The sequence below is a fragment of the Hermetia illucens genome, chromosome 3 (assembly GCF_905115235.1).
Source record: "Hermetia illucens chromosome 3, iHerIll2.2.curated.20191125, whole genome shotgun sequence".
NCBI classification, from domain to species: Eukaryota; Metazoa; Arthropoda; class Insecta; order Diptera; family Stratiomyidae; genus Hermetia; species Hermetia illucens.
This window is the reverse complement of record NC_051851.1, coordinates 16,752,556-16,766,839: the sequence shown is the minus strand read 5'-3', so window position 1 is coordinate 16,766,839 and position 14,284 is coordinate 16,752,556. Positions and strand designations below refer to the sequence as shown.

The 14,284-nt window shown below is 46.0% G+C and overlaps 1 protein-coding gene across 3 annotated transcripts in view; it reads right to left on the bottom strand.

Moving 5' to 3' along the window:
* Positions 1–14,284, bottom strand: part of LOC119651360 (probable cytochrome P450 9f2) — a 109,169-nt gene that overhangs the window by 23,771 nt on the left and 71,114 nt on the right. The window contains exon 1 of one of the 3 annotated variants that reach the window (XM_038054928.1): positions 12,258–12,648. The exons of 1 other annotated variant lie outside the window; for it this stretch is intronic. In XM_038054928.1, coding sequence (XP_037910856.1) covers positions 12,258–12,487 — 230 coding nt within the window. In that variant the 5' untranslated portion in view covers positions 12,488–12,648. Of the gene's footprint in view, positions 1–12,257; positions 12,649–14,284 lie in introns of those variants that run through there. One more of the 3 variants, XM_038054927.1, reaches the window with a different exon arrangement.

Sequence of the window (14,284 nt, the reverse complement as noted above, 5' to 3'; positions counted from 1 at the left end):
CCAGCACCTGTTTTAAGCTCCTTCTCTCCATCGCAAATCGTGGGTAGTGAAACATCACATGTTCTGGATCTTCCGGTATGCCATCGCATCTGGGACAATTTGGAGAATTATTCAACCCAAAGCGGTACAGATACTGCCTGTAGCAAACAACGTGTCCTGTGAGAAACTGGGTAATGTGGTAGTTGGTCTCCCCATGTTTTCGCTCAAGCCACACCCTAATGTTGGGAATGAGCCTATGCGTCCACCGACCTTTCGTAGACTCGTTCCATCTACGTTGCCAGAGATCGTGCGACTCTGACCTTGCTGCATTTCTACGCTGCGCATGCCCCTCCATACGTCTTGCATGGTGCAGGACACTCATTTTTTTAGCGAGAATGTCAACAGGGATCATGCCTGTGCACCACCAATACTGCCTCATCTAATGTGGTTCTAAAAGCACTGCAAACCATCAAAGCCATCAGCCGATAAACCGGATTCACTTGCTTCCGTCTCTGAGAGTTTGCAAGCGCCTCTGCCCACACAGGCGACGAGTAGAGCAGGATGGACCGCACCACTCCGGCAAGCACCAACCTCCGGCAATGTTTCGGCCCACCAATATTTGGCAACATTTTTGCAAGTCCTCTGATGGCACTGGCTGCCTTTTGGCATGCATACTCGAGGTGTTCCCTAAAACTCAATTTGGTGTCAATTATTACCCCCAGGTATTTGATAGCCGGCTTTGATACGACCGTATGTCCACCGACCTCCACTTTTACAGTATTATTTTTCCTGCGTTTCGTTATCAAGACTGCTTCCGTTTTCGCGTCCGCCAAGGTCAGCCCGGACTTTTCTAGCCAGGACTTTACCGCTTTCACTGTTTCCGTCGCGTCAACCTCGACATCTTCTGGGTGTTTTGCTGCAACAGCCACAGCTAGTTCATCAACAAAGCCGACAATACACTCTTTGGGGCCTTCATCCGTCCTGTATCAGAGAGTCCTCTCTGAGAGGTAGTTTTCCACCAAATTCGCTAAGTATCCGGGGACACCTATGTCAGCCAACGCCCCTTTAATTCTATTCCAGTTGGCCGAGTTGAATGCGTTTTTCACATCCAACGCCACCACGGCACAGCAGCCGCCAGAAATCAGTGCACCTTTTGCCAGGTTTACCACCATGTTAATTGCGTCCACCGTAGTGTAGCGCTGGGTGGGGCATAGCAGTTATAGATGTAGACGCCCTTCACCTTCGCTCTGATGAAGGCCTGCTCCGAGTGCTCCATTATTTCCTCGAAGGCTTGCCCTCCACAAGTCCATAGCGCTGCTTGGCCCGTTTGGTCTTTGACACAAACACTACCTCCGTGGTTTCAATATGGTTCACTTATTATGGCCACATCGATGTTTTTCTCGCGGATGGTTTGCGAGAGTAGATCTTGCGCCGCAGTGGTTGAAGTTGATTTGTATCAACCTCATCTGCGATTTGTGCTAAGGGCTCTCCTGTATTCCGGGCACCTGCAATGATCCACACCCTCCTTTCCTTTGCACAATAGACAATTTGGGTCAGCTCTGCAGTCCTTGCTGATATGGTCTTCCACTCCGCATCTCCTGCATTGCGTTGACCTGTCATTTGGACTAGTGCATTCCTTCGTAATGTATATATATATATTTTTTTTTTATGGATGGAGGTGGAAATCTTAGAAAGACGCTGCTGCGCCAGGTTGCAGCAATGTGTGGGATTCACACCCACTAAAACCACCCCCACTCTTCCGCCCCTCCCCGCGGGACCACCGTGAAGTGTTACTTCGCGGAGGAGGCTCTGGTTCGCTATACCAGCTCGTCCATGTCATGTCTCCTTCGCGCCGCCTTCCGAGCTCGATCCAACTCCAGGAGTTTTGTCTGCACCACTGCTACTGCCTCATTTACCGCCATGCAGTTTTCCTCCGACTTCAACATCTCTTCCACCAGGTTGGAGGGCTCGATGTCCGCCCCTAAGACGCTGTTCAACCTCCTTTTCTGCTGCAGAAATCTGGGACAATGGAATATAACGTGCTCCGGGTCCTCGAGTGTAGCACCGCATTCAGAACAGTTGGGAGACTCGTCCAACTCGAAGCGATGCAAGTACTCCCTATAGCCACCGTGTCCCGTAAGGAACTGTGTCAGGTGGTAATTCAATTCTCCGTGCTTTCGGTTGACCCATTTCTCGATGCACGGGATCAATGTATGGGTCCACCTGCCCTTGTCGGAGTTATCCCATCGTTGTTGCCACTTGCCACACAACTCTCTCCTGATGGCTTTTCGAAAATCCGCATTCACCTCGGCTGGATTTGCCTTCCGTTTTTCGTAGAGCCAGTGTGCCTCGCTCGCTAGAAGATCTATAGGGATCATTCCTGCGATAACACACACTGCCTCCGTCGACGCCGTCCTAAATGCGCTGCACACCCTCAGCGCAATTGGCCAGTATGCCGAACATATCTTCCTCCGGTTGACAGCGTGGTTCAACGCTCCCGCCCAGACAGGGGCCGCATATAGCAGGATCGACCTCACCACTCCCGCGATGAGTAACCTGCGACTATACTTCGGCCCTCCCACGTTAGGCATCATCCTTGCAAGGGATGAGCTGGCATTTGCTGCCTTCTCTCACGCATAATCCAAGTGTCCCTTGAAACTCAGCTTGGCATCGATCATCACCCCCAGGTATTTGACAACCGATTTTGCGACGACCTCACGATTACCAACCTGGATGGTAACCGTGTTGTTCTTCCTACGGTTGGTAATGAGGACCGCCTCCGTCTTTTCGTCCGCCAGGTCCAGCTTGGCCATTCGTAACCATAACTTGATGGTATGAATGGCTTCATTTGCATAAAGCTCCACGTCCTCGGGATGCTTTGCAATTGCAAGTCGTCCGCAAAACCAATCAGCGTTGTCTCCTCCGGCACGCGAAGGCCAAGCACTCCGTCGTACATTATGTTCCACAGCAGCGGTCCCAATACAGAACCTTGAGGCACACCTGCTGTCACAATGTACTCCTTCGGCCCGTCGTCCGTCTCGTACCAGAGAAGTCTGTCCGAAAAGTAACTCTCCATGAGCCGAGCCAAGTAGCTAGGAACACCGAGTTTGGCCAAAGCGCCCTTAATCCAGCCCCAGTTGGCTGAATTAAAAGCATTTTTGACGTCCAGCGTCACCAGAGCACAGCATTTGCCCATGGCTATTGCATTTCGAGCCAATTCCACGACCTTTGCTACTGCATCGACCGTAGAACGGGCTCGCCGAAACCCATATTGCCGCTCTGAAAGAGAATATGTATATATATATATATATGTTATTTTCAAAGCATGCTGGTCCCAAGGCTAAATGAAGAAGTGTCCTGGCAACATATTTTATAGTAAAACAAAAATAAAATTCTTTGATCGTTTCTGAGAATTCTGAGAATGGGTCTGCGAAAGAAATGATCATTTTCAACCCCCACCACTCCCCACCTTAATACACCCAACAAATGTCAAAACTAAGGCCGGCTTCGGAAACTACTAACCGAGACCTTTCATTTGATTCCCCACATGCCTATATTCGGTGAAAGAAATTTACACCTCCCGTTTTGCATGAATGGAGACTAGCGAAGAATTTAAGAGACCATAACCCTAAAATCATTGCTCGACTTTAACGCATGAGCTGATAGATGGGGCAACCGCGCAACGAACGCAAGAAGGCGTGTACTACATGAAGCTCTTTTTGCTCTCAATCTTATTTTAGCAAACACTGGATGCGCCAAAACTTTCCGAACAAGGGAAACGGGGTCATCACACATTTTAGTGAAGGATTTGGTACGTTAGTGAAAGTTACATACACAGCGACCATCAGGCCATCAAAATTTTCGAAATGTAGCAACTTAGAAAACCAAGTTTATCCAATCCAGAAGAAAGCTATGAAACGGGCAGTCAACAGATTTGACGAAGAAATTTTCAAAGAAGTCTTACTGTAAAGGTTTCCCAGATTGGCGAAAAGTTACGACGAGCATATGACACATCCATGCCAAGGTGTACTGGTCCCCCAGAAATGAGCACCGTACTTCTGGCGGTACCCTGAAATTGAAAATACCGCAAGATCTGCCTGAAAGCCAGAAGACGCAGTCAACGAAACAGGAACCGATCTGGATACGAGCAGGTACATGAACAATACGAAGAGACGCGAAAAAAAGCTTTTCCATTGTCCAAGGGGATCCCGTCGAAATGCCCATAGTAAGTAATGAAGAGGTACTGAAAGCTGCAACATAAATAGCAGAAAATAAGGCTCCTGGCTTGGATAGTATCCCCAACAAAGCCCTTAAGGCTGCAGTAAATATAGCCCCAAATATGTTTGCTGACGCATTTACTGCATGTCATGAGGAGGAGGAATTTCCCACCGAAAGGAAAATGCAGAGACTGATTCTCATACCCAAGCCAGACAAAACTCTGAGTGAACCTTCATCATAAAGACCGATATGACTTCTAAATAATACTGGCAAATTATTTGAATGAATAATCTACAATGGACTACTTCCGACTGCCGAAAAGACAGGTGGTCTCTCTAAGAGCCACTTTGGATTTCAATGCAGTTAACCTACTGACTAACATAGCTAAAGCCGGCCTTGAAGAGGGCAAATGCTATGCAGTGATAATACTTGACGTTCCTTCAATTCCGCCAAATAGAACAAAATACTAGAGGACCTAATTAAACCCAGAGGGCCGAAGTACCGAAGTTTTAGCAACAAGTCAAGATGAACCCTTATACACCTCGATGTTCATCCTGCCGCGACAAAGATGGAAATCTGATTTCCGACAGAATGGCCATATTGGAGCGACGGGTTGAGTACTTTTATGAACTACTGAACAACCAGAACATCGGCGAGTTGGAGGTCCCACCAATTGAAGACAACGGACAAACACTGCCACCACTGAAAAACTGTTGGAATATGGCTGTCAGTTGCACCATCTATCTATTCATCGACGTTAAAGCCACCTATGACAGCATAGAGAATTCGGTATCCCGACGAAATTGATAAGACTGACTAGGCTGACCCTGACCAATGTGTGAGGCCACGTAAAAGCAGCAGGATCATTCTCGAGAACATTAAGACAAGTGGATGCCGTATCATGTGTCCGTGATGCTGAGGTATGATCCTCTTTAAGTCCACCCAACTACTGGCCTATACTGACGATATCGATATCATGGGAGGAACGACCCGAGACGTACAAACTGCGGCAATTGGCGCGAGATGTTGGGCTGCACATCAATCAAGGCAAGACAAAATATATGGTGGCAAAGTCAACACCAAAAAACCAACCAACCAATAACATCAAACGGCACTGGTCAAATGGGAAGAATAAAGATAGGAGACTATAACTTTGAGACCGTTGAAAATTTCCCCCTACCTAAGGTCGAAAATCACAACCGATAACAGCTACGACGATGAAATCGGCGCACGGTTGTTGGCTGCCAACAGAGCCTATTTCAGCTTACAAAAACTGTTCCGCTCGAAACGTCTCACCGTAGGATCAAAGCCATTACTGTACAAGACAATGATCTTGCCAGTCCTCATGTACTCTTCGGAGACTTGGGTTCTTAGCAAGAAGAATTGCGAACTCTTGGCCGCGTTCGAGAGAAGAATCCTCCAAAGAATTTTTGGCCTCCTACATGAGGATAGACGGGTCACTTAATCCGGGGCCGTGAGCTAGATCTTGCTTTATGCCACCTTTATTTTGAGAAAGACTTTTCGCATATCATGTAATAGTCATAAACTGAGTCCGGTCTACCTACAGAACCGTCTCAGATGAGACTTCGTCATCTCGGTATTGGTGCCGATTAAATCTTGGAAGATGGAATGTCGAGGATATACCATCTGCTGTTAGTCTCCTCTTTATCGCAGACGAAGACCCCCGAAAGGGAGAGATCTGTAATAGATGACAGGAGCGATAGAAGTTCTTAGTTTAGTTTACTGGGGGGAGCCGCAGCTCCGAGCACTCAAGCCATTGTTAAGCCTATTGTACTAGCCCCGTAAATTGCCTATTCAATGGCTTCCCGCCTACGGTGTTCACAGGCTTTAGCGAATCTGAGAACATTCTCCAGAGGCAGAGAGTGTGCAGATTCTTCATTGAAGAAAACCTTGCCAATGTGTCTTCGTCTGAGATCTGAGGATGCCGGGTAGCTGCATAAAAAGTGCAGGGCCGTCTCCTCCTCCTCATGTTCCACTTCTTAAGGGACAACAAAAATGCCGCTCTAGTGGCCTTAGGTTCTTTCATAAGGATTTTCGCTTGCCGGCAAGAGTTCAAATTTCTCCACTCGGTTGCGTGAATCCTTGCAATTTCACCCTTCAGAGTAAACTTGACAGTAGATGGTCGGATTCCAAGAGCTGGTTCTGGCTCCACCATTGTGCATGCGGGCCCTCGGTGAGCCAGTCTGTCAGCCTTCTCATTACCAGCGATGTTAGAGTGCCCCGGTACCCATATCAGGAATGTTTTGTTCAGTCGGTCAAGTTTCAACAGCATCTGATGACAACTCCATACCAACTGGCTTGATATGTCGTTGCCATTTAGTGCTGATAATGCCGCCCGACTGTCGGAACAGATTCGAATGGTGCGACCCCTTCACTTTTGTCGCAGACATTCTTCTGCTACCAATGAAATGGCATATACCTCCGCCTGGAAAATGTTCGTCATTTTTCCGAGGGGTCGGGCCAGTTCTATAATCGGATTCTTCGATAATACCCCTGCGCTCGATCCATCCTCCATCACTGACCCGTCGGTGAAGGTAATTAGGTCTATAATCTGAAAAGACTCATAACCATTTGTGGACCATTCTTCTCTTTCGGTAATTACGGCAGTGCATGTCTTTTCAAACACGAATCTGGAAACCATATGATCGGTCGGCATCAGGGCTACTGGATGTTTTTCAAGGAATTTCCAGATAGACGCATAAACGTGTGATTGGCCGCCTTTCCACGCCCCAATGGTATCGAGCCTATATGCGTCATTGGCTGCTTTCCGTTTCACCTCCAAATGAATGTGTGGAAAATTTAGGATAACTTCAAGTGCCGCAGTCGGCGTAGTACTCATTGCTTCAGTAAGGAGCAACCAAGTCTCTGAATCTGCGTTAGCAGCTTCCTACTGTAGCAAAGTTCAGTCTTGGCCACCAGACGATGCATGCATTCATCAAAATGGGTTTCATTATGGATGTATACATCCAGTATATCCATTTTGGTGAGAGTCCCCAGGTCTTACCTATCGCATACAGCACCAGAGCAATCTGCATATGATTCTTCCACGTTAACTTGGAGTCGAAATGTACTCCTGAGTACTTGACTGTGCCAGCTGGATTTCCGGCCCTGCTAAGGTGGGTAGCGTATAGCTGAACATAACCAGTCCAGTCTTGCTGACGTTCACCGTGAGTCCATTGCGGAGGCACCAGCTGTGGATTTCATGCAGAGTTGCATTCAAGCAGTCACATATTGTGTCCGCAAACTTGCCGGTAATTATTACGGCTAGGTCGTTCGCAAATGCTTGCGCAAAGACTTTTTTGTCCTCCAGGAGCCATAGCAGGGTATCCATTACCAAGAGCCATAATAGTGGAGAGAGAACCCCTCCCTGTGGGCAGCCCGTAAGACATCTTTCAGTTTTTTCCGTAAGTTCATGGAGTGCTGTCTCCTTTCTGGTATTTCTGAGGGCTGTATGCACCTGTTGGCCCCGAGATTAGATTTTGAATGCTGCCTGGGAAGTGCACTTCAAGGAAATGGTTTGTCGTTTCTTCATCGCTTTCTGTGTACCTCCCGTTCTGTAAAGGTAAATAACCCAGTTTCTGGCTACGTTTGACCAGAATCCGCTTCAGCTTTGAGGTTGCCTCGAGAGAGTTAGCCTCTTCGCAAAAGCGTCTCCATGATGATCGTTTAGCCGATCTTATCCTCTTTTTTAGAGCCTTCTGTGCCTGTTTATAGCGATTCCTGCTAGCGCCTAAATCACCCTTTATAGCACGATTGAGAAACACCATTGTGGTTCTCCTCTGTTTTGCCAACTTGTGATCGTCTGGGTTGGTTTCTTTATTCGAGCAATGGATTTGATGCGCTACCCAGGGATCGTGACTCGGGCGATAGGAGTACTCGGGAAAGCGCCGGTGGACGCACAGGGTGATCCCTATCATCAAGGAGTGGCTAGGAAGACAACATAGGGAGATTTATTATAACCTCACCCAATTTCTGAGGAGCCATGGAGTATATCGCCAGTACCTCTACAAGTTCAAATTAGATAGTTCGCCCAATTGTTCAAACTGCAACGGAGTCCCTGAGGACCCAGAGCACATACTCTTCCACTGTCGGAGATTCAGGGACGAGAGGAGAAACCTAGAGGAAATTTTAGGTAAAGCACTGACACCGGAAAATGTGGTGAGGAGAATGCTAATATCGCAGGAGGATTGGGATGCGATCAACTCAATGATCGTATCAATCCTGGGCTAACTACGAAAAGCGGAGAAGATGAGGAAGGTGCGGCTACTAACATCGCGCACAGAAGACACAACTTAAAGGGGGTTTTTGGGTGAATTTCTAAAATATACTAATATACTATTATTAACTGTATTTGTGCGAATATCGGAACGGGATTTACTTTGAAGCATAGATTTCGCTTAGATATACTGCTGTGATTTTTTTCAGATCTTTCAGTTGGATTGGTTCTGAGAACGAGACCTGTTATACCTTTGGGGGGTCATATTTTGAGCCCTCACACCCCTACATTTCACTTGGTATCAAAAATATCATCAGTTTCGAAAATTACTAATTGAGCCCTTTTATTTGATAAACTCCGCCATGCTATTAACATAGTATGCTGGTCCCAAGCCCAGGTAAAGGAGGAGGGTTTGAGGCAACGTACTCTGTACTATCCTCAGTAAAACAAAAATAAAATGCTGAGATCAGGGAAAGAGATAAATAGAGTATAGTTGGAGTTATTCTACTATGCTAAATCCTACCTGATCTCTCTTGGTGACAGGCCCCGCGACAGGTCGACCAAGAAAATGCATAGAATGTCGTTACAAACATGATGATCGGATTGAGTCACAAGCCTCGGAGAAATGCTAGGGCGTCCACCTCAGTCGACGCGGCAGGACGGGCCTCAGTCCTATCGAGAAATGGGCAAGGGTTCTTGACGCATGGACGGCGTCAGGACGTAAGCAAGTTAGTCCGCACACAACGAACAAAACAAATACGTGTCTGCACGCTAAATGTTGGTACCCTAACTGGAAATATCGAGGAACTCGCAAGAGCCTTTCGGAAAAGGCGCATTGATATCTGCGCTCTGCAAGAAACCCGATGGTCTGGTGCCAAAAGCTGCGACATTGAACGCGAACGCGGTAAAAATGGCTATAAACTTCCTTATTTTGGTAACCCACACACTCAATATGGTGTTGGCATTGCCATCTCAGAGGGTTCCCGTGATGCCATTAAAGAAGTCGAACGATTTGATGATCGGCTGATGAAGCTCACCATTATATCAGCCCGATCGCACTATTCACTTCTTCACCGCGTATGCACCACAGACAGGTCGATCTGATGCCGAGAAAGATGCCTTCTGGCAACTTCTCGATGAAAAGACTTGTCACGTGCCTGCTGACGATTACATAATCATTGCCGGCGACCTTAATGGTCATGTGGGTGAAAAGGCAGACGGTAACAGATGCCATGGGTGAAAGGGGTTCGGAGCGCGCAATGAAGGTGGCGCGCGTATAATCGATTTTGCGGACACACATGACCTTGTACTTATGAATATATGGTTCATCAAACGATTGTCTCATCTTCCCACATTTTATAGTGGGAACAATAAAACGCAAATTGACTGATTGATTCTCATAAGACGCGATCCACAAAGTGGCCTCTGCAACCCTCGGGGTCACCAAGCCGGGTAAGCGGTACATCAACCGAGATACTTGGCTTTAGAATGATGATGTTGAAATGAAGGTCTGTGAAAAGAAACGCCTCTACCACAAATTTCTCGACGATAATGCTAATTGGCAACTTTATAAGAATGTCAACCGGGAAGCAAAGAAAGCGGTCGCTGTTACCCGAGCGAACCATTTCAAAAATCTTTACGATAAACTGGACACTCGGGATGGCGAGAGAGATCTGTATCGACTTGCTAAAAGCCGTGAAGAACGCACACAGGATATCGAACACTTCTGTTGTGTTAATGACAAGAACGGTACTTTGCTTACCAACCGTCGAGCCACAACGGATAGATAGATTTCAACTGAAGAATTTGCTCATCCTCCACTTCCACAATCATTGCCGACATTTGGTGCAGTTCCACCAGTCAGCGCAACTGAAGTCGAGGAGGCAATAAATCAAATGAAATCGGGGAAACAACAGGACCTGACGACATCGCATCTGAGCTCTGGAAAGCGAAGAGCTGGGACCCAACACTGTGGCTCAGTGAATTCTTTAACCGGGTTATTCAGGAAGGAAGAACACCATCTGACTGGCAAGAAAGTACCACTGTTCCAATATAGAAAAAGAAAGGTAGCCCAGCAGAATGTTCAAACTACCGTCCGATCCGGTTACTTTCCCATACCATGAAGATTTTTGAACGCATTCTTGACAACCGTATTCGCGAAATCGTTGAAATAACCGTGAATCAAGCCGGATTTGTCAAGAACTGCGGAACTACTGACGCAATACACGCTGCGCGGTTACTCATGGAGAAACACCGTGAGAAGCATCGCCCTCTTTACATTGCCTTTCTGGATCTAGAGAAAGCGTTTGACCGTGTACCATACGAACTCATCTGGTATGCTTTACGACAACACTTAGTGCCAGAAGAACTGGTGCGCTGGGTTCAATTGCTCTACCACGATCCGAAAAGTAAAGTTCGAAGTATGGCGGGTGTATCAAAACCGCTTCGTGTCTCTGTTGGTGTTCATCAAGGAAGTGCCCTCTCACTACTCCTCTTTGTCCTTGTTATGGACACCGTCACACGGGATATCCAACGTCGAGCGCCCTACACACTGCTTTATGCAGATGATGTTTTCCTAGCATCTGGTAGCAAAAATGATCTCGAGCAACTTGTTCAAAAATGGAATGATCGCCTCATGCAACACGGTCTGAGATTGAATTTAAACAAAACTGAATTTTTGACGACCGGTCCCCATGAAACAGGCACAATCACTGTCAGCGGCAGTGATCTGCCCAGAACTGAGCGATTTAAATACCTCGGATCAACGCTATCAGCCAATGGAGAACTGCGTTATGAAATTGTTTCACGCATTAACGCAACCTGGATGAAGTGGCGTTCCACAACTGGTGTCCTTTGTGATCGACGTATCAACGAACGTCTCAAATCTAAAATTTACCGCATTGTCGTCCGTCCAGTCGCACTCTATGGTTCTGAGTGTTGGCCGACCATAAAAGACAATGACCGGCGTCTTGCGGTAATGGAGACGAAGATGCTACGTTGGACTAGTGGCGTTACACATTTAGATCACATCTGAAATGAGGATATCCGCGATCGTTATGGGGTTGCACCGATCGTGGAAAAGTTGCGAGAGAGGCGTCTTCGATGGTATGGTCACGCAATTCGTGCAAACGAGAATTCACTTGCCAAGATTGGTCTGAACATCAAAGTCGATGGAAAACGACCAAAAGACAGACCTAAGCAACGGTGGCTTGATACGCTGGATGGGGATTTGAAAGCCTCGAGATTGCACCCAGATCAGGCATTCGATAGAGCCAAATGGCGAAGCCAATCACGACGAGCCGACCCCGCTATTGAACGGGACAAAGGTTGAAGAAAAAGAAGAGCCCTTTTATTTGGTACCCTACATGGCTATATTCTGTGAATTCGTATGTAGCCCCTTGTTTTACACAAAACCTTAAAAATATTGTTTCAAAAACAGTTTGGTGTGCAGATATACATAGTTTGAATCTATAATTTTCATAATAAAATGTGTGATAAAATTGTGTAGTTGAGATAATAATAATTCAAAACATTGAGCGTATTGAGCGAATTTGCTACTCATTCATCTCATTCAATATCTTCTCTGAGCACGGGAGTATAGATGTAAATTCTATGTAACAAGATACGAACGAGTATTACACGTAAGATATTAATCATGTAAATGATACACACTAGAATCCAGACTTGTCCTCCAAATCGGTACTTTTTCATACTCTAGACTTTGAATATTGAAACCGGTTTTCGCAATAATTTAGTTACGAATTGCGTTTAGATACAAAGACAACCCAACCAGATAAAAATCCCCTAAAGTATCTTAACTCACTTGTAATCTTTGAATTTCAAGTAAAACCGCTTGAACATATCAAACATCGACTCTTGGCGGAGTATCAATCTTTTGAAATTCCCGAAGAAAACTATTGGCTTTTCATGTTGCACATTTCTCTTCTCGAAAAAGTCGTAGGTGGACGTTAGCCATTTATAGGCAATGAATAGTGAAACACCCAAAAACAATGTCCACTGGGACCACAGAACTGATAACACCGTCCCGATCATCGCGACTGATTCAAGTGAATCACTAGATATTTATCTAAAGTAACTTTGCCACTGTCGTTACACAATTGCTAATTGCGATTAATTTTCTACAGACAAATAGCTGGAAGAACTATCTTTAAGAACTGTGCAAAGCCTAGTAGTGAGCTTGAGCTTTTATACCGGCGATCAATCTGATTTTGTTATCTGCCAACAAAGATTGCGGACTGTCTTGTTTATATTTCTTTGTTCTTATCGTGGAGTGCCAGACAGGCAAGAAATCCATGTAACAACATCATATATTTGAAGCTTCTTATGAAGCTCAAAGTTACCCAAGTATATTCACAAGTATCTGCTAGACCTTTTCAAAGAGTTTTGTCACACTCTCTAGAGTATCTTTACTTATCCAGATAATTACTTTATGTTAAAGTAAAGGCGTCATGCCTATTAGTGTGCAGATACTTTTACTTGCTAATTTCAAAAAACCTTTTATGGTATTCATACCAGACAAAATTTCTTAGAAAGGCGATAAGAACGAAATTAGCGAGTTTGCTTATCTATAAACGTACTATCTTCAGAAAACTTTTAGAAAGTTTAAATCGAGATGAGAGAACATTGAGCAGTTGATTTACTACTATAAACGAATCACTCTACTTCGGCATTCCAATTGTTTGGTTTCGTAATTAATGGCTATGTGCTTTCACTATATACATTTTTCTTAAAAAGGAGAGGGGGGGGGCCTGAATAACAGCATTAAGCATTGCGCCAACATAAAAAATACCCTCTTCTTGGACGCTACTAACGTCGTCAGTTACTTTCAAAATAGGTGTCACAAAATTTGGTTGACTGCAGAAGCAGATCGAAGAACTTAAGGAATTGGAGACGAGTATGCATGACGCGTTGGAGCTCCGATACCTTCAAAAATCTGGGGAAGTTAAACATATTATTTTTACGCTTGTTAGAAATGCACTCCCTTAAATGATAACGATTTTAGAAACGGATACCGCAAGTGGTCAAAGGGTCAAAGGGTAGTATAGGTCCCAGGGCGAAACGTGAATTGGTACCACGATGGACCATAAAACCTGGAAAACGCATGCTGAACCAACACCAACAGCTCTTCTACCAAACGCTATCTCCACCTCCACGTGGTGACCGCTGGGAGCTCTTTCGTAACGAAAAGCTGCAGACGGAGAAGGATGAAAGCGAGTCTCCCGCGCCTAAAAACGGGACAAACTGTACCAACTGGTCCTCCAGGTTGGGGGTTGGGTAGGGCTGACAACCCTACACGGAAAACCGATGTTACGGAGCCACGAAAGGAGCCTCGGAACGTGCGCTCCCTGCACAGAGATAAAGCTGATGAGCAGCTAGCCGATACCCTGTCCCAATATAGGGCTGATATAACAGCGTTACAAGAGATACGATGGACAGGGACCGATTTTTTGGAGAAGAGCCGCTACATCATATATTATAGCGGTCATCCAGTAAACCATGTGCTCGGAGAAGGTTTCTTAGGCTTAGTGGGCTCCCATAGCTTACACGAAAAACCAAATGATAACGGACTGCGGATTATCCAATTAGCAGGGTCACACGAAATGGTTGTTGGAAGTACCTGGTTTGCGCGGAAAGCGGTCCACAAACATACGTGGGCCTCTCCAGACGGGACCACTTTCAACCAAATTGACCACGTGTTGATCGAACGCCGCCACCTCTCAGCCTTCATGAATATCAGAACATATAGAGGGGCCAATATAGACTCGGATCACTATCTCGTTGGCATGGTGCTCCGAGCTCGAATAACAATACCACCTAGAATCCCCTCCG